This window comes from Protopterus annectens, chromosome 3.part1 (genome assembly GCF_019279795.1).
Source record: "Protopterus annectens isolate FY-2018-M chromosome 3.part1, PAN1.0, whole genome shotgun sequence".
Taxonomy (NCBI): Eukaryota; Metazoa; Chordata; order Ceratodontiformes; family Protopteridae; genus Protopterus; species Protopterus annectens.
This window is the reverse complement of record NC_056732.1, coordinates 1,362,348,886-1,362,376,053: the sequence shown is the minus strand read 5'-3', so window position 1 is coordinate 1,362,376,053 and position 27,168 is coordinate 1,362,348,886. Positions and strand designations below refer to the sequence as shown.

The 27,168-nt window shown below is 39.3% G+C and overlaps 1 protein-coding gene across 8 annotated transcripts in view; it reads right to left on the bottom strand.

Moving 5' to 3' along the window:
- The window catches only part of PLEC (plectin), a 1,553,583-nt gene that overhangs the window by 789,486 nt on the left and 736,929 nt on the right, over nucleotides 1-27,168 (bottom strand). For 4 of the 8 annotated variants that reach the window (XM_044067390.1, XM_044067392.1, XM_044067391.1 and 1 more), the window contains exon 1: nucleotides 11,475-12,039. The exons of the other annotated variants lie outside the window; for them this stretch is intronic. In XM_044067390.1, coding sequence (XP_043923325.1) covers nucleotides 11,475-12,003 — 529 coding nt within the window. In that variant the 5' untranslated portion in view covers nucleotides 12,004-12,039. Of the gene's footprint in view, nucleotides 1-11,474; nucleotides 12,040-27,168 lie in introns of those variants that run through there. 8 annotated transcript variants of the gene reach the window in all.

Sequence of the window (27,168 nt, the reverse complement as noted above, 5' to 3'; positions counted from 1 at the left end):
ACTCTGCACAAAACTGGCCTTCCTAAACCCTGCCCTCATTCTGTATATCATTTTATACTAGTCTTTCAACCCCCCCACCCCAGCAAAGCTTAGTGAACACTTATAAATATGGCAGGCTAGGTGGTAAACACAGTACCTTTAGAACCAATCATAGTTCCACCACCGATGACTTTACCTTTACAAATCTAATGAATAACATGAACCAATACCTCCTGAGACTTGTATTCTAGACCTCTTTAAAACTTTTAATACTGTTTCACACCATCTTTGGCTCTTTACTGCTACAGACTTTGGACCTGACAGTAACTCTGTTACCTGGTTTAACAATTACTTACAATAAAAAAATAAGTTAATTTTAACCTACCTCTTGTCACTCTTCCTTGTCTCAGTATGCATAATGTAAGAATCAGGGTCAGTACCTTACCTTTTAACTCTTTCATCATGTGAGTTACTTCTGATCATTTCAAAGGTTAATATCATTCTGCACACCAGTGACAATACGAAGCAGAAGCCCTATCTAAATCATCACCACCGTACCAATTAAAGTAGATAGAACACTGCCTACATGTACAACTCTCAGCTTTCCTCAAGAATTCTGAACAAAGACAAAGAAAATGGGGAAACAAAGGCCCAAAGTCAGGGACACATTTCAAATATTACTCTAATTCAGTTAAACAGTTAACAGAATAGGTTTTGCATCGCATGCATTTTTTGCACAACAAAAAGTATAAAACTCTAATGTCTGGCATTATTGGCTGACTGTAATCATCAGTGATTTACATAAAAGCCAAAACATTTATTTATTTATTTTAAATTTGTTGATCTAGTTGGTCCAATTGAGCCAGAAGCTCATTTTCAGTGGAAACCAGAGGAGAAAAGCTCCAATGTAATACAAACAAAATTAAAGTACAAATTGAGATTCACCAAGCAATATAAAAAGGGATGGTAACATAAAGCAGTACTAAGCAGTTACATAAGGCAGAGAAAACGTGTACACATTAGGCAGGAAGTGAACAGTGAAAACTGAGAGAATGATTATTTACAATAGTTGATACAGGTCAGTTAAGTATTAAAATAAACATATTTACATAGATTATAGCTACAATTGAATAAGAGGTGTTGAACAGACTGGTATAGTATCTACTTGAGTGAGAAATAGTGTTATAAGAGTTATCACAGTAAAAAGAAATGAAGAAATTGAGTGCAGAATGGAGAAGGAGGGTGGAGGGATTTAAGCAGGGCCCTGGCAGGGGCAGGATCATGTGTTTAATATGGAGTGTTTTAGTTCTTTTTTTAAACGTTTTAAGTGTGAGATGTTTCTTACATTAGAGGGGAGTTTGCTTCAGGCCTGGGACACTTTGTATTTGTATAGGAGTTTGCCAATGTTTTTATTGGGTTTATAAATACCTAGGAGTTGCTGGTTGGAGCTATTGAGTGGACAATTAGGGGTATAGTAGGATACTAAGAAGGAGAGGGAGAGGCAGGCAATAGGTTTGTAGAGTATTTTAAGAAAGACAATGCAAAAAACTGAGCCCACATTAGGAACGTTGTGCAAAAGAGTAGAAATTTGAGAAGTATGCCTACATGTCTGTTAACAGTCACTTTCTAAATACATCATCATGTTAATAATCTTTTTTGTGCAACAGATCATGTTTTGTTTCCTATTTTTGTACCTTTTTGACTTATGACTTAAAGGGCCTATACAGAGCCACTTACTCACCTGATCACAAAACAGGTAGAGCTAGTGAGAGAGAGAGAGAAGTAGAACACAGTGAGTCCTTCAAAGGAGCCGCTACATGGCGAGTGATTCTGACTGGCACTGCATCAACATAAGCAACTCGTCCAGCGGCAAAGCAACACAGGTAGCACCTACTGTATATAAACTCTCTATTTCTTTGACATATAGTCTCCAATACACTTACTGCCCTATTCTATTCTTCAAGCACAGCCATTCATATTCTACAGCTAAGTTCTCACCCTAAGATCTCTAACACTCCAATCCACTCCCTCGTAGATAACCTGCCTAATCCAATTTGATGGTGCCGAGGAGCCAAAGCTCAGTTTGGCACTTAATGGACACAAGGCAAAGAAACTACTCCTAGTTACAGCAACAGCCCACTGTTGGATGCACAGAAATAGTTACCCCCTCACATGGCATGCCATGTACTAGGGACAATATGGAGGACTACAAACACAAATACAGCAAACACCTTTGGAACGTGAGAGGAAACCATAACTCCCAGTAAAAACACATTGACACAAGGAAGACGTACAGATTCCACACAGAAGCATTGCACCTGAGAACCTAAAGGATGAGCCAACCTATGTGAGGTAGCAACACTGACCACTGCACCACTCTTCTTTGTTCTTAATCTAATGACCCCTTTCATCTTGGCTGTGAGTTACCGTTATTCTCTCTGAGTACTGTGGTGTTTCCCTCTTATTCCAATCTGTATGTGCTTACAATATATGTTAAACAATGCACTAAGGCAGAAAGGGGGAAATGATATTTACGGAAGCTGGATAGGCCTGAGGGACCAAACTGCAACCACTTTTCCACCCTGTGTAAAATATGGAATTAGCCATATCCCCATCATAGTGTACTACTGTTATACAATGGCATTGTTTTAAAAAGAAATGCCTTATTTTTTTAATATGACCATTTTACACTGTACTCCTTGGCACTTCTACATGTCTGGACTGATATATGTCAGAGAACTGATTTAAAACGTACTACACAAGCGCATGCCAATGAATGCAACATTACATATACAGTACTAAATTGCTTGCTTGCGCTTTCTGTCCACGTGGTATCAGAAAAGAAGCTACTTTTAGTATGCAGGATAGGTGTGTTTTAAACTAAAATAAAATCAATCTCTTTCTGCAGTTTTATAGGCCACTCTGTCCAAAAGGGAGTAGTTTATAAAAGAAAAAAGTGTTTAACATTTGTTTCATCATTTACTGGAGATAATAAAAAGTTGCTTTTATTTTTGAAGTGCTCAGTACTTCATTTGATTGTCAGTCACTGTTGCTACTAAACTCTTTGATAGAAAATACATTTTGCCTCCTGACTACAGTGCAATGCACTTTACTGGGAGGAAATATCTTGTCAATTGTATTAATTGTATTACTACCCATATCTCCTATCTCTTTGCCAAAACCGCCACCACCATAGCTTTGTACACTAAACAGTTTATTTCTCCTCCTCCTCCTTTTATGCATCCTATATGACAAGCTCTCTGCAACCTGTTAAGCTAATTAATACTAATCAACAAATTTAAATATCAAGTACTCAATTTATGTTTGACAGTATATGTACAAATAAACGTTTACATTTAAAATTCCTTTGACTATTTTCTACTTCATTTCTTTACACACTCCATTTACTTGTGCATCCAAAATGTATATTACAATTTCTCACATTTGCTGTTTTGCAAGTTCATATTTGCTGCAGCTTCTTTTCATGGGCCTTCACTGAAAATGACTTCTACCTGTTTGAATACCTCTCTCACACTTAAAAAAAAATGCAAGCAAATAAGGCACCAGAAGCAGTATACCATCTGCAAGCAGCTCCTTCAGTGTCTCAGCACCATCAGTGATGTGGCAATGTGCATAGGCACAAACAACACACTGATTTTTAAAAAAATAATTTACTCACACTGCAAAGACAAGTGCTAGAATTTATTTTCTTTCTTTTTTTTTAACTGGCATATTTATCAAGGTTTATGGTTATATATTTTGCAAATGGATTTTTTTTTCAGAATACTATGTTGGCTAAACATTTTTTTCTGCTTTTGTTTAAGCCTGGACTCTGGAGTTGATGGGCTGCATTTTGGAAGTAAAAGTACACTTTGAAAACTCCTGGCTATATCACCATTGCACATATGTGACAGTTGTGTTAGTGGTAATGTAGTACAGACATCAGATTTATTAGTGTCACTGGTGTAGTGAAGGTAAACCACCCAACATCAGGACTGCACTATTTGTATGGTAATGTACTACAGACGCCAGACTTATTAGTGTCACTGGTGTAGTGAAGGTAAAAAACCCCAACATCCGTACTTATTAGTGTTACTGGTGTAGTGAAGTTAAAGCCCTCAACATCAGTACTGCAGTACATGTATGAGAATGTACGACAGATGTTAGATTTATTAGTGTCACTGTCGTAGTAAAGGTAAACCCCTCAACATCAGTATTGCACTACGTGTAAGGTAATGTACTACAGACGTTAGACTTATTAGTGTCACTTGTATAGTGAAGGTAAACCCCCCAACATCAGCACTTATTAGTGTCACTGGTGCAGTGAAGGTAAACCCCCCAACATCAGTATTGCACTATGTGTATGGCAATGTACTACAGACGTCAGATTTATTAGTGTCACTGGTGTAGTGAAGGTAAACCCCCCAACATCAGTACTTATTAGTGTCACTGGTGCAGTGAAGTTAAACCCCCAACATCAGTACTGCACTACGTGTATGCCAATGTACTACAGACATCAGATTTATTAGTGTCACTGGTATAGTGAAGGTAAACCCCTCAACATCAGTACAGCACTATGTGTATGGCAATGTACTACAGACGTCAGATTTATTAGTGTCACTGGTGCAGTGAAGGTAAACCCCCAACATCAGCACTGCACTACATGTATGGTAATGTACTAAAGACATCAGATTTAATAGTGTCACTGGTGTAGTGAAGGTAAACCTCCCAACATCAACACTGCACGACATCAGATTTATTAGTGTCATTGGTGTAGTGAATGTAAACCCCCTAAAAATCAGTACTGCACTACGTGTATGGCAATGTACTACAGACGTCAGATTTATTAGTGTCACTGGTGTAGTGAAGGTAAAACCCCCCAACATCAGCACTTATTACTGTCACTGGTGTAGTGAAGGTAAACCCCCCAACATCAGTACTGCACTATGTGTATGGCAATGTACTACAGACGTCAGATTTATTAGTGTCACTGGTGTAGTGAAGGTAAACCCCCCAGCATCAGTACTGTACTACATGTATGGCAATGTACTACAGACGTCAGATTTATTAGTGTCATTGGTGTAGTGAAGGTAAACCCCCCAACATCAGCACTGCACTACGTGTATGGTAATGTACTATAAACATCAGATTTAATAGTGTCACTGGTGTAGTGAAGGTAAACCCCCCAACATCAACACTGCACTATGTGTATGGCAATGTACTACAGACATCAGATTTATTAGTGTCACTGGTGTAGTGAAGGTAAACCCCAACCTCAGTACTGCACTATGTGTATGGTAATGTACTACAGACTTCAGATTTATTAGTGTCAATGGTGTAGTGAAGGTAAACTAGTGTCACTGGTGTAGTGAAGGTAAACACCTCCAACCAGTACTGCACTATGTGTAATGCAATGTACTACAGACGTCAGATATATTGGTGTCACTGGTGTAGTGAAGGTAAACTTCCCAACATCAGTACTGCACTATGTGTATGCCAATGTACTAGACATCAGATTTATTAGTGTCACTGGTATAGTGAAGATAAACCCCCCAACATCAGTACTGTACTACGTGTATGGCAATGTACTACAGACATCAGATTCATTAGTGTCACTGGTGTAGTGAAGGTAAACCTCCCCAACATCAGTACTGCACTATGTGTATGGCAATGTACTACAGACGTCAGATTTATTAGTGTCACTGGTGTAGTGAAGGTAAACCCCCCAGCATCAGTACTGTACTACGTGTATGGCAATGTACTACAGACGTCAGATTTATTAGTGTCACTGGTGTAGTGAAGGTAAACCCCCCAACATCAGCACTGCACTACGTGTATGGTAATGTACTATAAACATCAGATTTAATAGTGTCACTTGTGTAGTGAAGGTAAACCCCCCAACATCAACACTGCACTATGTGTATGGCAATGTACTACAGACATCAGATTTATTAGTGTCACTGGTGTAGTGAAGGTAAACCCCCCCAACCTCAGTACTGCACTATGTGTATGGTAATGTACTACAGACTTCAGATTTATTAGTGTCAATGGTGTAGTGAAGGTAAACCCCCCCAACATCAGTACTTATTAGTGTCACTGGTGTAGTGAATGTAAACCCCCCAAAAATCAGTACTGCACTATGTGTATGGCAATGTACTACAGACGTCAGATTTATTAGTGTCACTGGTGTAGTGAAGGTAAAACCCCCCAACATCAGTACTTATTAGTGTCACTGGTGTAGTGAAGGTAAACCCCCCAACATCAGTACTGCACTATGTGTATGGCAATGTACTACAGACGTCAGATTTATTACAGTCACTGGTGTAGTGAAGGTAAAACCCCCCAACATCAGTACTTATTAGTGTCACTGGTGTAGTGAAGGTAAACACCCCCAACCAGTACTGCACTATGTGTATGGCAATGTACTACAGACGTCAGATATATTGGTGTCACTGGTGTAGTGAAGGTAAACCTCCCCAACATCAGTACTGCACTATGTGTATGCCAATGTACTAGACATCAGATTTATTAGTGTCACTGGTATAGTGAAGATAAACCCCCCAACATCAGTACTGAACTGCGTGTATGGCAATGTACTACAGACATCAGATTCATTAGTGTCACTGGTGTAGTGAAGGTAAACCTCCACAACATCAGTACTGCACTATGTGTATGGCAATGTACTACAGACGTCAGATTTATTAGTGTCACTGGTGTAGTGAAGGTAAACCTCCCCAACATCAGTACTGTATTACGTGTATGGCAATGTACTACAGGCGTCAGACTTATTAGTGTCACTGGTGTAGTGAAGGTAAACCCCCAACATCAGTACTGTATACGTGTATGGCAATGTACAACAGACATCAGATTTATTAGTGTATGTGTATGGCAATGTACTACAGACATCAGATTTATTAGTGTCACTGGTGTAGTGAAGGTAAAACCCTCAACATCAGTACTTATTAGTGTTACTGATGTAGTGAAGGTAAACCCCCCCCAACATCAGTATTGCACTATGTGTATGGCAATGTACTGCAGACGTCAGATTTATTAGTGTCACTGGTGTAGTGACGGTAAACCCCCCAACATCAGTACTGTACTATGTGTATGGCAATGTACTATGGAAGTTAGATTTATTAGTGTCACTGGTGGAGTGAAGGTAAAACCCCCCAACATCAGCACTTATTAGTGTCACTGGTGTAGTGAAGGTAAACTCCCCAACATCAGTACTATACTACGTGTATGACAATGTACTATAGACATCAGACTTATCAGTACTGCACTATGTGTAACATTACTGATCAAGCTGCTTTACTTAAAGTGATTCTCTGGGTGGTACTTGCCCATGGGAAAGTAGCTAACTAGTGCCATTGTCCACATGGCACTAACTAAACAAATAACTAACTCACAAAATGTGAAAAAATAGACTATGTACATTTACTCAAAAATGACAACATTAGACATATTGTCTCACTGAGAGGAGCCCAGCCATGGCACAAACCTAGATACATACCTTGTATCAAATATACTGCACACTGGTATCAAAAACTCTAACAGTTACATCCTGCCATTAAATGTAACATCAGTAATGGCCTTCCCTTTAACAGTCATCAGTAGCGCCACTAAATTTACTGATGTATTCCAGTTCTACTGTACTGCTCACCAGTGGAGCTACACATTGGCATTGATGTCATTCATGGCACCATGGCACTGTCATTCATGTCACTACCCATGGCACTGATACCATTCATAGCACAGTCCATGGGATCAATGTCATTCACGGGACTATCCATGACACAGATTTCATTCACACTACTACCTGACATCAATGCCATTCATGGCACTACCCATGACACTGTCATTCATGCCAATACCCACAGCATCAATGCCATTCATGCACTACCCATAACACTGATGTAATTCATGGCACTACCCATAGCATTAATGCCATTCATGAAAGTAAATAGTGTGGGAAGAAATAGCCAGGGAATTGTTATCGCTAGGCTTGTATAGGCCCTAGGGCCGATAGCCTAGTACCAACCTATAAAACTTTAATCCATGACACAGGTGTCATTCATGGCATAACTCTTGGCATCAATGCCATTCATGCACTACCCATGACACTGTCATTCATGGCACTACCCATAGCATTAATGCCATTCATGGCACTGTCCATGACACAGGTGTCATTCATGGCACAACCCATGGCATCAATGCCATTCATGCACAGCCCATGACACTGATGTCATTTATGACACTACCCATGTTACTGATGTCATTCATGCTAGTACCAATGGCATTGATGCTGTTCATGGCACCACCCATGGCATCAGTGCCATTCATGGCACTATCCATGACAATAATCTCATTCATAGCACATCAACATCATTCATGCACTAACCATGACACCGATCTCTTTCATGGCACTACCCTAGTAAGAATTAATTTTTCAATGCTGCCGTCTTACTGACAGTAACACTACATACTGCAATGCATTAGACTAACTGTATCTTACAATGGTACTGACTTTTAGCAATGCAACTTTGCCATAAATACTGCCATAATGAAATCATTGCCATCATGGGCTAAGTTTGTTCCATCCTTAGCACCACCTGCTAGGTGCAATTTCATCATCAGTGGTGCATGACTGACACAGCTAGGACTCCATTTATTTACTTATTTTATTACTTTCAGCAATATTTTCAGTTTACAACATCTGGAACAGTGACTTAACTCTTAGGGCTGTGCAACATGCAGAAGGCCAAGCATTTTGATATAATATCAAGAACACAGAGAGAGGAGCACATTTGTACTGAAGGATCCTAAATAGATTACTTAATGTGGAAACATCATGCCACAAAACAGCAACAGGAGAACAAAGAACAGAATATTTCTCATAGGGGAAAGTCCATCTGTGTACCACATGTTGGGGAGGGGTCACTTCTTCTTCCATATCACCCTTCCTAATTATAATCAGCTGTAAGACTATATAATCTGTATAACATGGCAAAAATCATGGATATCGCTGTTTTTTTATTCTCGTTGTTGCATCGCTTTCTTTTCCTCTCTATGGCAATTCTAAATGAAATGGTACTTTAGGGACCCTAACTGCTGCCTTGAAGCCATCTTATGGACTGCTGTTAGTACAGTGAAAACAAGCTAACGCCAATTGTTATTATGCACCTGCAAATAACCTCAGAATCTATATTCACCCACTCTCTTTCTTAAGCGAAAGGATTTCTAGAGGAACCTCTTGCTTCTAGTAAGTGTATTGTACATCACAGATAGTTCACCTTCCTCTCTGCTCCCTGTCAGGGAGCACATACAATGATCCCTCTCTCCCTCCCTCTCGCCCTCCTTATAAGGTTCTGCTCTGTCCACTCTGCATGGTTTCAGCTTCCTTCACCTTGATTTTATATGTATATGTGTATATATATATATATATATATATATATATATATATATATATATATATATATATATATATATATATATATATATATATATACACCCTGTTCCTACTCCTTAGTCACTCTGCCAGAAATAGGTCAACACTGTAGCATGACAACCAAACAGTAATGCAGGAACCACAACCCCCACTGCCTTATCCCAGTACCCCTCACTGGACATTTCATTAAGTACTCACTATTTTGTAGTGCTGTAAGGGTGGGATAACTTAAAATATTAAAGTTTTTGTTCTGCTTGCAGAATGTCATCTAACCTTTGCCCCCTAAGGAAATGAACACACACTCTACATTTATTTGCACTGTGAAATGCTCAGGATATTGATTGGTGTTTTGTTTGTTTTTTGCTTTTTTCCACCACAAACTCAGCTGCCATGTTTTTGACCTCTTGTTTCCATCAGGTTCATTTCTGTCCCTTGTCTCTCTCATACACATACACAATACCGCACATAATTATACTGAATGAAGCATTTTATCATACCAGTAACAAGGGTTGTCTCAGCTGTGAGGAAATTAGAGCACATGACCGACTGCTGGCATGGGCAGCAGCAGTACAAGGTCCATCTGTCTTTTGCAGAAAAAGCAAAACTCTGTGGTTTGTCTCTACAGTAATGCATGGCTTTTCAAAGACTGCAGCAAGTCACTGTACTGTAGGAAGAAGGGAGTACTGTAACAGGTGCACAAAAAAACCCTCATACTGCACCAAGAACAGTTACATAACCCTCTTTTTAGATTTATTTTACTAACCCTGACTCGCTAATGTTTCTTCTGAAGAGCACGTGCCCTGGATTTGGGGCTACCAGTGTAACATGTGCACACAGAAAGTTTTCAATAAAAACTGTAAAATGGGATACAAAACACAAAAGATGACATCACAGGAATGCTAGTCTCTACTGAATGCTATTCCACTCTAATCTCACTTTCTTGACAGATAAAAACTCAGCAAATTATATAATAAATGAAAAACAAGTATGTCTTTGCAGCCATCTTTCACCACACACCAACCATGTGCAGTCTTTACAGTTCAGCTGCTTTAATGTAGCACAGTAGCTGCCTCAGTTTTGTGGCATACAAGTGATTACAGGACTCTGTATGTGCTTCAGTGACTGCCAGATATGCTCCCAACCCCAAAACTTACAGCATTTGCCACTGTTATTAATCACACTTATTTTTCAGGAAAACACTTCTTTCCTTTGCTTAACAACAAAACAAGGCACACGAACATACAAATCAAACCTTTAATCCTAAAATACACAGAGGTTCATTAATATCTCCTTAAAGTTATTTTTTTAATTCAAACTTTACAAATTAAGATAGAGGTTAAAAATTACACGGTGGTCTGTTTGTCACCTGTAACAGTTAATGACAGAAAGACTCCACTTTAAGAACCATAGAACTCCACTATTTTAATAAAAAATAAAGCCAACAATTGCAGGGTTATTCAAAATTCAGACAGAAGCAGCACCTTTCCAGTGCACAAGACTGTTGGCCTTGTACCTTACTCTTAGTACCAGTAGTCTCTAACACTGAACAGTGTTTCCGGAGTTACAGCATAAACTTCCAGCACATGTAAAGCCCACCCCCATTCCAAAAGTAAAATATGATGTTAAAAAATAGCCCTAGTACTATGATTCAACATACAAATTCATTTTTGCATAGAGGAAAATTATTTAAACAACTTACTGCTCTACGACTTAGGCAAAAACTAGAAGCTAGATCACTCTCACTACAGGTACCCTAAGCATGCCAGAATTTATTTTCTAACTTTATACACACTTCTGCAGAAAACAGCAGTGTACTTCCAGCTGTCAGAAGTACATCTTACAATATACTGCTATCTCAATGAGGTACTTAGAGCAGAGTTAAAATATATAAACTAAACACCAAGAGACTTTAATGGAAACATAAATTAAACAACAAAGCTGGGTCCCGCAGGCACCTCACGCTCCCACTCAACACACACCACACAGTACCAGGAATACTTGGCATTATCACAATAGAATAGTGAAATATGACTGCTCAGTTGCAAACCTTCAACAGGGGTGGGTTCTGGAGATTTTCTGGCCACTCCCACTGTAGTTACGCTTTCAGCTCTCACTTCTTCCACAATCTCTGTCTTCCGGTACATCTGACGATCCTGCTGGGACCCTAGGCCCTGTCTTCCACTGGGCCCTTTTGGAGCAAAGGTTGTAGGTCCTGTTACCTTCTGCACAGTAGGTGCTGCACGTCGACTGATGTTTAGTGTGGGAATGGGGCGGCGTACCCTCTGCAAAGATGCTGGGACAATCTCAGGTGGAAGGTGTAGGTATTCCCGCAGGTAGGCAATGCCCTCATTGGTCAAATACCAGTAGAAATGCCTCCAACTGAAGGTTTCACGAACAAAACCTCTTGACTTCAGGGACCCCAAAGCTCTAATCACCTGGAGATTAGTGGCCCCATGTACTTCTGGATGTAAGCTCTGTGGCCTCTTGTCCTTTTTGGCAACCAGAACCCCATCTTTAAAAAGTTTCTCATAAATTGCTCTGAGCTGGTCCAACGGCATAAGCATGCCAGCTACCATGTTTGCTTAGAAAAAAAAAGTAATCTGGCTCAAAAGTAAATCTTGTCAAGTAGAAAAGTATAAATGCAGAAAGAAACAGTTTTGAAAAGGCAGATCCTGCTGCCAACGTGTTCACAAAACTAAGTCCTGAAGTTTTCTTCCTTTCTTAGAAAAATAAATAAATAATAAAAGGCAAGAAAAAGGGCTGGTTCTGACAGCTCTTTAGGGAAAAAAAGACAGAGGCATGCCCTGTCTGACAGTCAGCTCGGTGGAGTATTCCTGAAACCCCTCCTACGTTTTTTTTGGGAAAGTAGAGAGAGAGTGACAGAATAGGAGGGGCGGAGAGAAGAAAAGCACATGTGGGGAAAGAAAGGAAAGAGAATGACATGCAGTACGTAAGTGAGACTCCTCGGAACTGGCAGGAAAGACAGATACATGGAACACGTCCAGGGTACCACTGGAACACATGCAAACTCTCCACAGCCACGCGTCCCAGCCTCCTATTACTTGCTGATTAGAAAAGGAGGAAGGTCCTGAACGTCTTAGACAGCAGCAGCATACAGCTGACTCACACACCCCGTGCTCTGTACTGCCTTTCTGCCACTCATCTGTTTTCACCTCCCAGCCAGCCACCTCATTTCAAAACTAACCTTGTGATTGGTCTTCCTACTTGCAGGCCAGTTTTGAAGGTGGAGACTGGCAATAACATTAGGGTAATGCTTTTTTTATGAAGGAGGATATTGAGGAAGGAAGGAAGAAGGCTGCACATACAGATTCTGCATACTGCCTGTCACTTTTCATATAGAAAAGTTTATATTGCCCTGCCTTTTTATTTAACTTGCTGCTAGTCACTATCATTATAACCAAACTATCCTGTCTCTTTCACGTTAGTCTTCCCTTTCTGCATTTTGTTAGTGGGTGTGTGAAGGACAATTATCTATCAATTAAAAGCTGAAACCTAAGCTGATTGGCTGCAAGAAAGGACACCTCATGTCTTGGCACTGACTGCCTGCATACCATTTGAGTTTATTTCACTAATCCAGAGCACATTCTCACGCTGTCACTTGCCACCCAGTCAACAGGTTACAGGGTTACTTCACTTCTGAGATTCTTAACTTCCACTCTTCTGCAGACAAGTAACCCTTTATGTGCCAGCTCAACTAGGAAGCTAAATGTAAGTCTATGACTGCTTGCTCATTTAATCCTAGTGACTATCACAGTCTTAGAAAAAAGTTCCAACTGGATCCAACTGCAGTATAGTGAAATTAAAGGCAGCTGGTTTGCAGATGTTAAACAAACATTTGAGAGTTACAGTTGGAGGAAAAATAATACCACACTTCGTCTCTTACTAATTACTGTGCAATGTATTGGTACAGAACCTTTCACATGTTTCATAATGCATTCTTTGTCTTTTACAATTGTTGAAACAGTTGAATGATTCATCCCAAGCAAACTTGCTATGTTTGCAGTTTTCTCACCTGAGTTGCTTTGCATTATAATGTCCATCTTAGTTTCCATGGTAATACTACAGCACTTTCTGCATTCACCACCACCATCATTGTCTTCTCTCTCTCATGCTTTGGAGGCATGTTGGGGTACTACTGTATTAAGGTTGCAAAAATGACCACAGTACAGTGACATGTTTGGGGCACAGTACTACTGTTTAAGGTAGTACGTCACGCCGAAGAGAGACAAGTACAGTACGCTGCATTTGTTTTTTGTTTAAAGACTGACCACTAATGCCACCTCTTGCACAGTGGTCAAAATTCAGGCAAGTCTGTTCTTAAGTCTGAAAGTTTATAAGTTGAAAGGGTGTAAGTAGGGGCGCACCTGTAGTCTTATTATAAGAGTAATAGAGAAAGTCCTCTCTTTTAAATCAGATCTAGAAAGCAAGACAGAATAAGCATGAAGGCACAAGTCCCATGACTAGAAAAGCATTTCCAAAATTCACAGCTATCAAGCACAGAGCCACATAAAAATGGAAGTAGCAGCTAAGCTCATGCAGGAATGAAGGTTCCACATTTAGTACTTTTTCACAAATTAACCTAATGGGACTACAGTCTCTCTAGTGTAACTAAACACGGATGCCTGGCATTATACAAAAGTTGATGGATGGGGGTGTGGCTGATCCCGGCTGTCCTACATCTGAACATTAGAAAGGAATATTTAAACAATAACAATACACATGCATACCAGCCTACATTACTTTTCACTGCCATGATGTTAGGAAATCTGCAGAAGGCACCTGTATCAGAAAGAAAGCAGGAAGTAGGTCTCCTCAGAAAAGAAAGCTCTAAGGAGGAAGATGTTCTCCAATGGAGGTGATCCCAACTGTTTGCTGAAACTGGAATAGAAAAGTAGGACACCCTGAGCCTCAAAAGGATTAGGATTAACACACAGGATGCCAGCTTGGTAATTAGCTGTCAGTATACTGATACAGGATATACAAGCACTCTGTTATTGACCGAGGACCGGCTAGTGAAGTGGACACTGGAGGGCTTGAAGGATGAAAATTGGAGTGAGCAGACTGAAGCGAGCCCTCCCAGTGCAGCGAAAGGGAGATGAGCTAGTAGAAGCTGGACTGAATCTGTGCCCTGCTGAAGCCTGGACAGCAGTACCTTCCATGGGTTAATTACCTAAGTCTACTCTAAAAGTCTCCTGGGTTAAAGTATGTGCAGAAATGTACATTGTGCATGCATTCCTGATGTCTGCGGATGCTGTAACGGGGCATTCTGCTACAGTGAAAAACTGCAGGTGGAAAATATTCTTCTTTCTATACTTTTGTTGACCAGATCAGAACCTCTAATCACAGCCCATTTACTAGGGAAAACCGAGATGCTAATCACAATGACTAGGGAAAATATGTACAGAATATTGGTTAAATTCTCCTAAACTTTTCCAGCTACTGTCTATAGATCTTTTACATCCGCCTGAGTACTACCACCTCAAATAGATGACATCTCAGTTTAACACTTCACCCAAAGGACATGCAGTTCAGAAGTACAGCCCTCCCCATACTGCACTACAATGTCACTACTGAATAATGGCTCCATGTGCCAGGTGTGGGAGAGGAACCCATGGCTTCTGATCTTCCTGCATTAAGGGCAAATGTGTTAGTTGTTCAGCAAGTAATATTAGGTGGTTTCTATCAATATGATGCTACCAGGACTCATCAGTAAGCTTTCACCACAAACTAGGAACCCATGAGATATAGTTGACAAAAGTTACATCTTGGAAGATTACAGTCAGTTAGCTATAGCAAATAAGAATGAAGTGAGCTAAAGCATTGTTCAGCTAGCTAGCCATGGAAATAACTTTATACATTCATTACATTTCACTTCATTATTTCTTTTAAATTCTTTAAAATTTGTCACAAGTCTGGGTAGAGCAGATGCTTTTCTGTATATTTAGCTCTGGGTATTCAAGCCATATATAGCCTTTATGTCCTGGATCTACATCCTTTAGGCAAATTAACTTATGTACAAGTGAGAACAACAATATGATGCTATACATCACAGCTGGGGCTAACAGAGTAACTAGCTAAACACATGGCATACGTAAATGGACAAAGGCAATACTGACAAAATCAAACCAGAAGAAGATATATACTTACACAGGAAATGTGACAGAGACAAGCCCAAGTCAAGTAATGAGTAATATTCAAAACCAGAGCACACTTACAACAACAAGGAACCATAAACAGCGACTTTAATTAAAAACAATAAATGTAATAAGATTTAACGGCTTTCATTTATACGTCAAAAGAACTCGTAAAACTATGGGAATTAATTTTTACCACTTTTATTGTTTTTAATTAAAGTTATTAGTTATGTTTCCATATTTGTTGTAAATGTATTTTGATGCTGCCAGTTATACAGACGAAACTGTCTAATGTCACTTCCACCTTTACCCTAAAATGGATACTCAAGGTGTTATAGAGCCACTTCAGCAACTTCTGCTGAGGCATTAAATCAAGGTATGCAATGACAAGTCAAAAGAAGAAAATGCAGCTTAGAGGAAAAGGCCATAGTATGCACCCTTAACCTAAAGAAGAAAAGGCAGCTAGCAGAGAAAGGTCAGAGGATGCACACTTAACCTAAAGAAGAAAAGGCAGCTAGCAGAGAAAGGTCAGAGGATGCACACTTAACCTAAATAATACATGCTACAGATAACTGTGGCCATCTCAAGCAATAGAGCATTTCACTAATTTTGTGAAAACTAATTCTAGTAAAATGTTAAACCTGCGTGATTTGTAGGGTAAGGTCCCCACAACTCACTTAACATAACCAGCTTCAAAGTTGCACAGCGTCAGGATATATTGGCATTGTATGACAAAGCATTCTATAGCTTAAAAAGATTCCATCATCAAACTGCTGCCACCAAGGCACATATGTGTAAGAAAACAGAACTGAGGAGGCAGGGAAGTTCACTTCCATAACCAAAAAGAAAATCTTCCAATGGTGTACGTGGCTGCCATGATGGTTCACCTGATTTTGGAACAAACCACTTATACTGGAATTAGAACATAGTCCAGTTGGCTTTGTATGATGAAAAATGAAAAGATTTATTTATTTTACATGTGTTTACCGGGCTAGTCCATCTGGATACATTTCCATTTTCAGCAGAGGCCCGGTGTGAAAAGCTCCACATTGAAGTTAATACAAAACAAATTATTTACATAAAGAAAGTAAGTAGTTAGTAAAATACAAACAGAAAACATGGTTCAATCTAGATTATACTAATTGAGAATATATACTAGGAAGGACAATTACTCTAATTCTATTTCACAGTACAAGATAGGGGAGTTCTACTTTAGTAAACATTCATGAAGATATAATTGATTCAGTAAATATATACACATACACAATTTTATATTAATTAATATCAGAGGCTATTAACAAAGGTGTTTTAGAGATTAGCTTCTCAAGGGGAGTGAGTAGAGAGAGGTAAAAGAAGGTAGTAAAAAAGAGTAATTAGTAGAATCATAGGCTATTAACAAAGGTGTTTTAGAAATTAGCTTCTCAAAGGGAGTGAGTAGAGAGAGGTAAAAGAAGGTAGTAAAAAAGAGTAATTAGTAGAATCATAAGATTAGTCAGGATTGATGCATGGGCATAACCAGTGTGTTTTAAGATATTGTTTGAGCTTTTGTTTAAAGAGGAAGGGTGAAGGAATAGAAGTTAGAGCAGTATGTAGAAGATTCCAGTATTTACTTCTGGTATTGGAACAAACTCAAAATGTTTTACTGCCCTAGGGACAGAATGTACTATGATACAAAACTTGCCTCCCCCCCAAGTGATGGCAGATTGCCAGTCCCTATATAACATCAAAAAGAGATGACTATCGTGTGTTCCACTGCCCTAGGGAGAAGAGATACTCTAGGACACGCAACTTGTTTGCCCCCATAGTGATGGCTGACTGCCAGTGCTTGTGTAACATCATGCATTCATCAGTCCTGGAACACATATGCAAAATCATTTCTTGGTCACAATAACCACTCCTGTCTCTGAGTCTAGGCTGCAACCACAGGAAAACTACACCAGCTGGCAGGATAATTAACCTTATGCAAGGACTATACTTATTGGTCAGGGATAGAGGACAGTCATAAATGTTAATCAGCATAAGAATTGAACAGGGAACTTGGATGATCATTTAAATATATTCAGCAAACCTTGCAAACTTAAAAAAAGACAGAAACTTAAAATGAATGTGATTTGGAGGAGGTGATGTATGCAGAGCTTTCGCAAACAGCATGATAGAGCACAAGAGCCAAAAAGACTAAACAAAATCTATATAGAGACCCATTTGTGTCTGGCGCGAAGAATGTGGTAACAAATAAGGCAAGTCTTTCAGATTATATTGGCAGGAACCATTCTATTATTACTTTAAACTGGCTAACAAATCCGTTCACATGACCTTTCTTCAGTCACAGGCAAAGACAGAGCCAGCTAAACAATGAGCATCATACTGCACATATCAGCACCACACTACCTTTATGCGGTATGATGCCAATTGTACTGCACATATCAGCACCACACTACCTTTATGCAGTATGATGCAGTATGATGCCCATTGTACTGCACATATCAGCACCACACTACCTTTATTGTACTGCACATATCAGCACCACACTACCTTTATGCAGTATGATGCAGTATGATGCCCATTGTACTGCACATATCAGCACCACACTACCTTTATTGTACTGCACATATCAGCACCACACTACCTTTATGCAGTATGATGCCCATTGTACTGCACATATCAGTACCACACTACCTTTATGCAAACAACAGGAAAAGACAAAGGTAAACAGTAGGTACAGCAAACTGCAAACGTGTAAAGATAGCGATATAGTACTTGTGTCAACTTATGACACACGGGTATAAGCCTGCAATGCTGTCTATCATGGGCTAATGTCTGGTGGTGACCTAGTTCATTCTGCAGTACTTGTCGAATTCCACTGCAAAATTGCTGAGCAGCACTTCTAGAACAAACCACATCAAGTCAGTCTTGCTAAATCTATACTGGAAGCTGACTGCAGACATGTATATATTTAAAACTGATTTGCACACAGAGTAGGTTCCTCACAACATAGGTTCTGTTTATCTGAAGGAGTTGCTGAGACCCTATGTTCTTGTGACACCACTAATCTTCAGGTGAGGGGCTGCTGGCAATGCCACAGATCCTTTTGGGGACCTTGGGTAGGGTGCCTTTTCCCTGCCTTGCCCTAATCCTGTGGAATCAGTTATCCTTAGCAAATGAAGAAGACAATTCCAAACATTCAACAACTAAGATACCATCTTTTTAGAAGGGTCAATATAGACCCCATTGGAGTACTACATCTAAGACCAGATTCATAAAAGTGACCACAAAATGTCTACCTAGTGAAACCTTTCTGAGTGAAGGGACAGCACAAGTGTTGCGGTAGGGATATTTTTGAATTCAGAAAGTGTAAAGAAAGAGTATACATAGTGTACACTTTGTGGTAACCTTCATGAATCCAGCCTCCAGTTTTAGAATTCTTAATTTTTAATTTATTCATTCATGATTTTATTGTTAATATTAGCTTCTGCTGTACTAGATTGCTTTAGACATGTTTCACAATATTACAGCTGATAATCTCAGTCAACTATACTGATAATGAACTAAAATTTGATACCCACATCCACTCCGCAATAAAAAAAAAAAAAAGATAGGTCTCCTCTACAAACACAACCACTTCTTCAGCCCCTATACCCATCAAACCCTGGCATCCACCTTCCTGCTCCCATCCCTGATGTATTTGCCCCTCTGTTCACAAATCTCCACATTGGCTTACGATCCAAACTTGAATTCTGCTACCACTAGATATGCAAATTTGCAACCAATTCAAAAAACTCATCCCACCACTGCCACTCCCTCCTCACCCTCAATTGGCTTGAACTCCCCAACTACTTCAGTTACCTAAAACTCACCATTGCCCACAAGATCATCTTTAAACCCACAAACTGCCCATCTCTTACGACATCCTTAAAACCCTATATACCCAACTGTCAACTCAGATCCACAAACCAAAATCTCCAAGGTCCACAAACCAGCACAATCTCCTGGCCACCTACTACTCTCCTACTCCTTAGCCAAGCAGTGGAACCCCCCCCCCCCACCTTCGCAACCTTCCAAACCATACCAATTTCAAATCCCAGCTATTCTCTCATCTGTCAGCCAAATGGGAATGCCCATGTCACGCTCCAACATAAACCCCTCTCCATGCCATCCCTTTCTACCCTGCACTGAAATCATTACCATTTACCAATTCTATTGCTTCATCTCAACCTAAAACAGTCTCGCCCTACCAGGGACTGATTTTCTCTCTGCTATCTAATGTAGTATACTTTCCACAATCCAATTTTCTTGTACTCTCTCCATGCAAAATGGTTGACTTAACCCGCAAAGGGCTAGTAGCTACTTGTTTAATGTTTACTTACAAAGAGCTTATTTGACAAAAATGTCCTTTTCTGCAAATGTTCAGTTTGCCCAACCTCCAAAAGGGCTAGTAACCTTCTGTTTAAATGTTAACTCACTAAAAGCTTATTACATAATGTATTACATTTCTGTAAATGCTGAAATTTCTGTATTGAATTATGTCTTTTGATTTTTGTAACATTGTGACAAGCCAATTGCAAATGTCATGGACCTTATCTGTAAATGTTTAATTAGCAGTATGAACTATGTCCTTTTGTAACATGTGACATGTAATTTGCAATATTTGGAGCTTTTCTCCCCCGGCCTCCACTGAAAACGGGCTCTTTATGGCCCAGTGGACTTCCCCAGTCATCAAACTTAAATAAATAAATAAATAGTTTAGTTTTATAATAATTTTATCTGCATATTTCTTAGAAACGTAAGCATATCTTTAATTCTTGTTGATTCCTTCAGTAACCATCATTAATAACTAAACTGTAAGATAGACCGTTTTTAAGTCCACTGCAAGAACATCCACACTTTAGAGTCAACAAGGAAGGATTTCAGTTCATTCACAAAGTCCCTAAACTCAGCAGTCTGTTGTACAGACACAGGCAAGCCATTGAGGAGTCTTGAGGCCATATTGATTAACAGTTGCCATACAAGAGGTCTTACAAACCATGGCAATGGTCACAGAAACTTTCACTCTAGAAAGAATGAAAGAAGAAGGGGAAAAGTGGGCATGATTAAGATTGTTACAACTCCAGGACTAATGCTACTGAAAGCAACATATTGCTACTCGATAGCAAAAGGGTTAAGATAAGGAGAGAGCAGAAGGACTTATTATATTAATAAATAAATATTATGAGGCCAGTGAATCGAACGGAAGAGGTATCTAGCTACAGAAATTAAGCTGCCAGCTTTAGAATGTATAATTTTATCATTTCATAAATTTACTTTTGTTGCTTGGGTTAGTCCCCACTACACATGACCTGTTTTCAGGAGAGACCAAAGTCAGTATTCATACTCACTAGGGGTAATTTGGCCAGGACACCCGAGAAATTTCCCTACTCTTTTTGATAATTGCCATTGAATCTTTATATCCGCTGATCTGCCACTACCTCAGGCAGATGGGACCCTAGTTTAACATCCCATTTGAAGGACAGCACCTGAGGACTACAACTTTTTCCTTATGCTGAACTATAGTGTGATTTAAGCAGACAATGTTGGCACACAATCCCTAGCTTCATAACCTTCCTGGCATTCAAGAAGAGCATAAGAACTGCTGAGCCACTAACAATGGCTATTTTTTAGTTTATGTTAGCTAAGTAGTCTAAGTTTACAAAACCTGTTTCAGACGTGACCTGCCAGAAGAACAGAAGTTCAGCACACACGTCTTTGGTGCAGAAGGTTGTGGGTTCTACTCCCACACCAGGTAGTGGGATTGCTGACACTGTAGTGCAGTATAAGGTAAGATGCTGCACTCAAGAGTGTGTTGCCCTTCAGATGAGATGTTAAACCAAGGTCCCATCTGCTTGAGTAGATGGTAGTTTAAGAGGATGTAAAAGATCCCACCTCTCCAATCGAAAAGAGTAGGGGAAGTATCCCGATACCCTGGCCAAATTTTCTCCTAGTAGTACAAATACCATCTCAAGTCTACTTTGAAAAAGACACCACTAGCCTATTGGAACTAACCTGGTTAATAAAGAAAGAAAGAAAGAAAAAAGAATAACTGACAACAATAAAAATGTAGGTTAACACTGTACAAACTACTTACATATAATCACAAAGGTGATCTGGATATCACAAAGATCAGTTTAGCTTATTAATTTACACACCCATTTGTGAACTTATTAAAACCAGGTACAGGTACTTCCTCTTCAAGACACACCCAGATGCAATAACTGCTTAATGGCTTCTTCCATGTCACATAATATATAGTTGGACATTGTGGGAATAAAATTCACTAGTTCATGATAAAGCACAAGATGACAGCCCTTTGATTTATATGATCAGTACACAGTAGTGCAATGATTCTGGTTCATCCCTATGTTACTTACAGAGCAACCATTTTTAAATAATGCAGGATTAACACCCCTGGTACTCTGAAAACACTGAATCTTACTAAGGGGTGAATGGCAGGATAAGGAAATATTAGAAATGTTGGACAGAAAGGAGTACAGAGGAACAACAATAAAATGCTCAATTCATTTTATGTAAAACTTCAGCAACAGTAGGCCATCCTTAAATTCTTAGATGGTGTACATGCAGGTGATCTTTAAAGTGATCCACTAGGCCAAAATTATATATTTACAAGCACAGGGGTCAGAGCAAATATCACAATGGGCAATCAGTACTAGGCTAGCTGCCCTTATGGGCCATTTTAAGCCGAGCCAATTACCCCATGTGAGGATCAAACCCTGCACCTTGTGTTTATCAGGTAAACACCTTAACCATTAAGCCAACTCCCCCCTTTTCCTTCTGCACTTGCCAAACTTTAGTTTATGTATTCACTTTGATAACTGGATAGGTGAACTAGCTGACAGACCATTTTCAGACTTTTCTACTTGCAGGCACAGTCCGAGTGAAGAAATTCACAAAAAATAATTACAACAAAGAAGCAAGAAGCATCAACCATTACATATAAAATAATAACAAAACATCAGGCATTACATACAGTAGATTAAAACAATAAGACTTAAATACACAGGACTGTATACCTCACCCCAGAGCACAATAAACATAAAATTTACTCAAGAAGTACAACTGACTTCACTGATTTTAATAAAAATTTCATTAAAGTATATGGGCATTGAGGAATTCTACCGATGAGCTGCATATAGCATATTTTACAAGTGTCTTTAAAGGAAATGCAGGCTGATTTTTTAATGTGCCCTTTTAGGTTCAATTTAAATTCTTCATGAGTGTTCTTTTTCCTTCTGTCTGCAGATAAGTGATTCCAAACGACTGACTGGTTCAAGCTTGGAAAAGATTCTTTCTCCAATTCTAGCTTTAAATTTGGGTGTAATGAGACTTAGGATTTATTTGTATTTTTTCCTGAGGAAGAAAAAATATTTGGCTATGAGCTTACATTTAAAGGAGAGCACAGCCAAAGTTTAATTACTTTCTATAATTATGAACTAAAGAGGAAGGTACCTCTGTCAGTCATGATAGCCACTTACAGGTTGCAAACAAATGGCAATGCTGAGTCAGGTTGTTGGCTACTAAGGTAAATCTAAAGATTTTGTTTAATCCCCTCTGTAATTTGTGTGCATTTAAAGTAGAGTGGATGGCCATATTCAATTTTTGTACAAGAACATTTGTAGCTAATTCATGCCAGGCTAAGGGTGAAAATAGGTTAGTTTATAACAAAGTTTAGACATAATAGTAATGATTTCTTAAGGACATTTTCAGTATGTTTAACAAAATTCAGAGCAGGATCTAAAGTCAGACCTAGGAGCCGCTGCTCTGAGGTGAGTGAAATTATGTTATTTTTTTATCACTTCACAACTAAGGAAGGGGACCATGGCAGCTTTTGAGTAAAACCAACATTTACAATATTTCATTTAGCTATATCGATAAGCAGTCTGATATTATAGGTCCAATTACAAGGGGCAGTGATGCTTATTATCAGTTTACTCTGGGCTGTACAAAGATCCTTATTAAATTCTAATAGTAAGAGGTTGTCAGCACACAATATGTTTTTTAAATCAGACAGTTCAGATGTAAATCATTTATGAAGAGGGAAAATGTTAACCCTCCAACAGGTCTCAACTGCATTCGTTCTTAAGTGCAAAGAATCTTACCTGCACCAGAATGGGAGGCAAACAGAGAAGGTTGTCATCTGAGCAGCCACTGATGAGTTTGTAGCCACTGTCTTTGACTGATCTAGAGCCAGGTGTGTGTGTGTGTGTGTGTGTGTGTGTGTGTGTGTGTGTGTGTGTGTGTGTGTGTGTGTATGTGTGTTGGGGGGGGGGGGATTATGCCAACAGCCTCAGCTTTACCCTCACCAGAACAAGGCTGTTGTATTTCAGAATGGGACACAAGTGTCCTCAGGCTGGGAAAATGCAGCAACCCTTCCATAAACAGCATAAGCAGCTGGTGAAGGCCACGGGCATTTTTTAATTGTCCTAATCCCAGCCCCTGGTGACTGCTGTGAATACCCACATTACTGCAGGGGCCTTTCATACTTTCTCCTAGATGCGTGTATACTCAGATACACATATCCCAAGAACCTCCATCACTGGTTTGGGAGCACTAAGTCCACATCACCCAGTCACAGTCCTTCTTGTCATGCAGGCCTTCACCTTCAAACGAACAATCGGTTAGTGGGAAACCACTATTTTCTTTTCTTCAGGATGTGTGATTGGCATGAGCCTCTCAAATCTCACCCTTCCAGACCTGGTTCTTCTAGTACTAGAGTCTGTACTCAAACTCACATTGTTAGGGTTGCAGTCAGAGATCTATCTCTCCTCACCACTAAGTTGGACTTACTAATGTCTCAATTTAACAAAGATAGAACTAGAGACAAAACCCCTAAAACAGAAAGGACTCACACTGATGAATTAAAAAGAATGCACAAGCACACTGCAACATTTCTCAGCTAAGGAGGAACACCCATATAAGGTACAGTTAGAAACAGGATATTGTATAATCAAGGTACCAAAACCTACATGTGTTAGAAAATTCTGTGTAAAATCAGAAGGAAAAAGGAATAAATAAAATGCAGAACTGCATGAATTTCAGACATACTGCTCAATTGTCCAGATTTTGGGTCTATATTAGATCAGCGAAATGGCATTACAGAAAACACATATAGACCAAAATAGTGAAAGCTGAGGTCAGCGATTTTTCCCAGGGAAAAGATCTCTTGGCCTGAGCCTGACATTCCCCTTTATCCCACTGCAGTTCGATGTCGTTGTTGGTATATTTAGTTAGGGTGTGTGTGTGGGGGGGCCCAGTCCCTCACGCTGGGTGTGTGGGGGCAAAGCCCCCCACTTTATGATTGAAGTGGTGTATATGTGTTTTTAGTGCAAGCAATTTCTTTGCCAGGGAAAGAAATCGCTGATTTTGAATGTTCGTGGTTTCGATGGAACGCCTCTTCGAGCATTTAATATAGACCCCCAGATTTTCGCAGTATGTCCAGATTTTTGCATCATATTTTGGTCTGCTCCTCATATAATTTGTGGTTTTCTGGCAAATGAATATGGTTCAAAGTCACTGAATAATGACATATATTTAAGTTTCAGGCTTCATATCCTTCTGAAAATGCACCCTAACATAAATCCCATTATTCCAACAACCTTCTACATTGATAAGAGTAGTATTTAAAATCTATCCCTATTTTTGGACCTCTGCCACCCCCACCCCCCCATTATTTTAGGCTTTGCCCAGATTTCTTGTGCTAAGAGGTTGAGAAGTACAATTTCAGTAGAACTATGTTTTAATGAAAAGGTTGGAACTCAGTTAATCCACATTAAGGTCAAAACAGGAAAATTAACAAAAAGAATATTCGAAGTTCAAAAGAACTATAGTTATAAAATATAACCTACCTGAGAGCAGTTTTACTAATATCATCCTTTCTAAAATTATTTTATTTCAAAGCCATAGCATTCCTGATGTCAGAAGCAAGGCAAAAGCGCAGGAAATTAGCAACAAACCATCATTAAAAATGTATGCAAATGAAAAGAAAAATGAAATAATGGTTTCTTCCTAAAATTATCTAATATTCCCACAACATTCCCATCGCATCAGTCTATGTACCCCTAACAATGACATACTTAAATTACTAGATGACGTGGCTAACAAATTACTAGATGACGTGGCTAATAACTTACTAGATGACGTGGCTAATAGCAACTTACTACAAGATGTGGCTAATAACTTACTAGATGACGTGGCTAATAGCAACTTACTACAAGATGTGGCTAATAACAACTTACTAGATGACGTGGCTAATAACAACTTACTAGATGACGTGGCTAATAACTTACTAGATGACGTGGCTAATAACAACTTTGCTACATGATGTGGCTAATAACTTACTAGATGACGTTGACTTAACTACCCTTCTGAGTACCAAAGCACTAAACGGCATCAGGTGTTGATACTGTAGGTGTTGACTTTTACATATCATCAATAAAGGAAACTTCACAAGGGAAGTTGGATGGGTGTCTACCACATACAGTCGCCTAAAGTAAAGATTCCACAGAATATCTCAAAAAACACCTCACAAAAAGATGCAAATGATGGCACAGCTGAGAAAAATATGTTCAGAAAAACTTGGCTAGGTTTAGAAATGGCCCACCAGGTCATTAGCCTAATAACAGTCTATGAATCCATGAATCTATGTACACAGAATCCTGTGTTTGTTGAGGGTGCTATGATATCGTACGCTACATCCTTTTTATTAAAACTCAGTTTGTTCTCCCCTCATCCTTTATTTTCTCACTGCCTAACAAAAATAGACATGCTTAAAATAATGCATGCATTTGCCATTTTATATTGCTATATTTCCCACTTAAGACACTGGAACTAAAGGCATAATTCGGACTACCGCATATGGAAAAGGAGAAGGCATGCCATGTAATGTGAGGTTTGCTAGAACTTCTTTCATTTGGTTGTTACAGGAAATTAGCACATAAAGTCTGCAGCCTCATATTCTAGAACAAATTTCATATCTGTTGTGGGTTTTTTCTAAGAAAACAGATACAAATGTACAGCAATATGTTCATTTAGAGAATGGTTATGTCAAACATCATAGGCAATAAGGGCACTTGGTACAGAACTTAGGAAGCAACAGACAGGAACTATTTTCACACCGAGATACACTGACTGTGAAGCTATTCTCCATTAAATACTACTAGAGACAATAACTTTCCACAGATAACAGTAAACAAGGTGTTATGGCACAGGTCTTCGACAGGAAGGTGCTGCTTACAAGTTCAGTTACATGCCACAAGTGCTAAATGGAAGATATCTCTGAGGTCTACCTTGAAGGTAGCTGCAGATTAAAGCTTTGCATCTGATTATACAATTTGTTGAAGGAAGTGGAGAAATCCCACTGCAGGCTTTGACCACTACACTGGCACAGATTCAAGCAGCAAATATGCAAGCGATCGAAGGGAGAACTAAGAAAACCTCAAAGAGAAAACTGCATAGTTGGTGGCAGACAAGATGATGCAATAGTGCATAGATTACAATCTGCAGTTTGCAGGCCAATACAGAAACGTTAGGACATCAGAA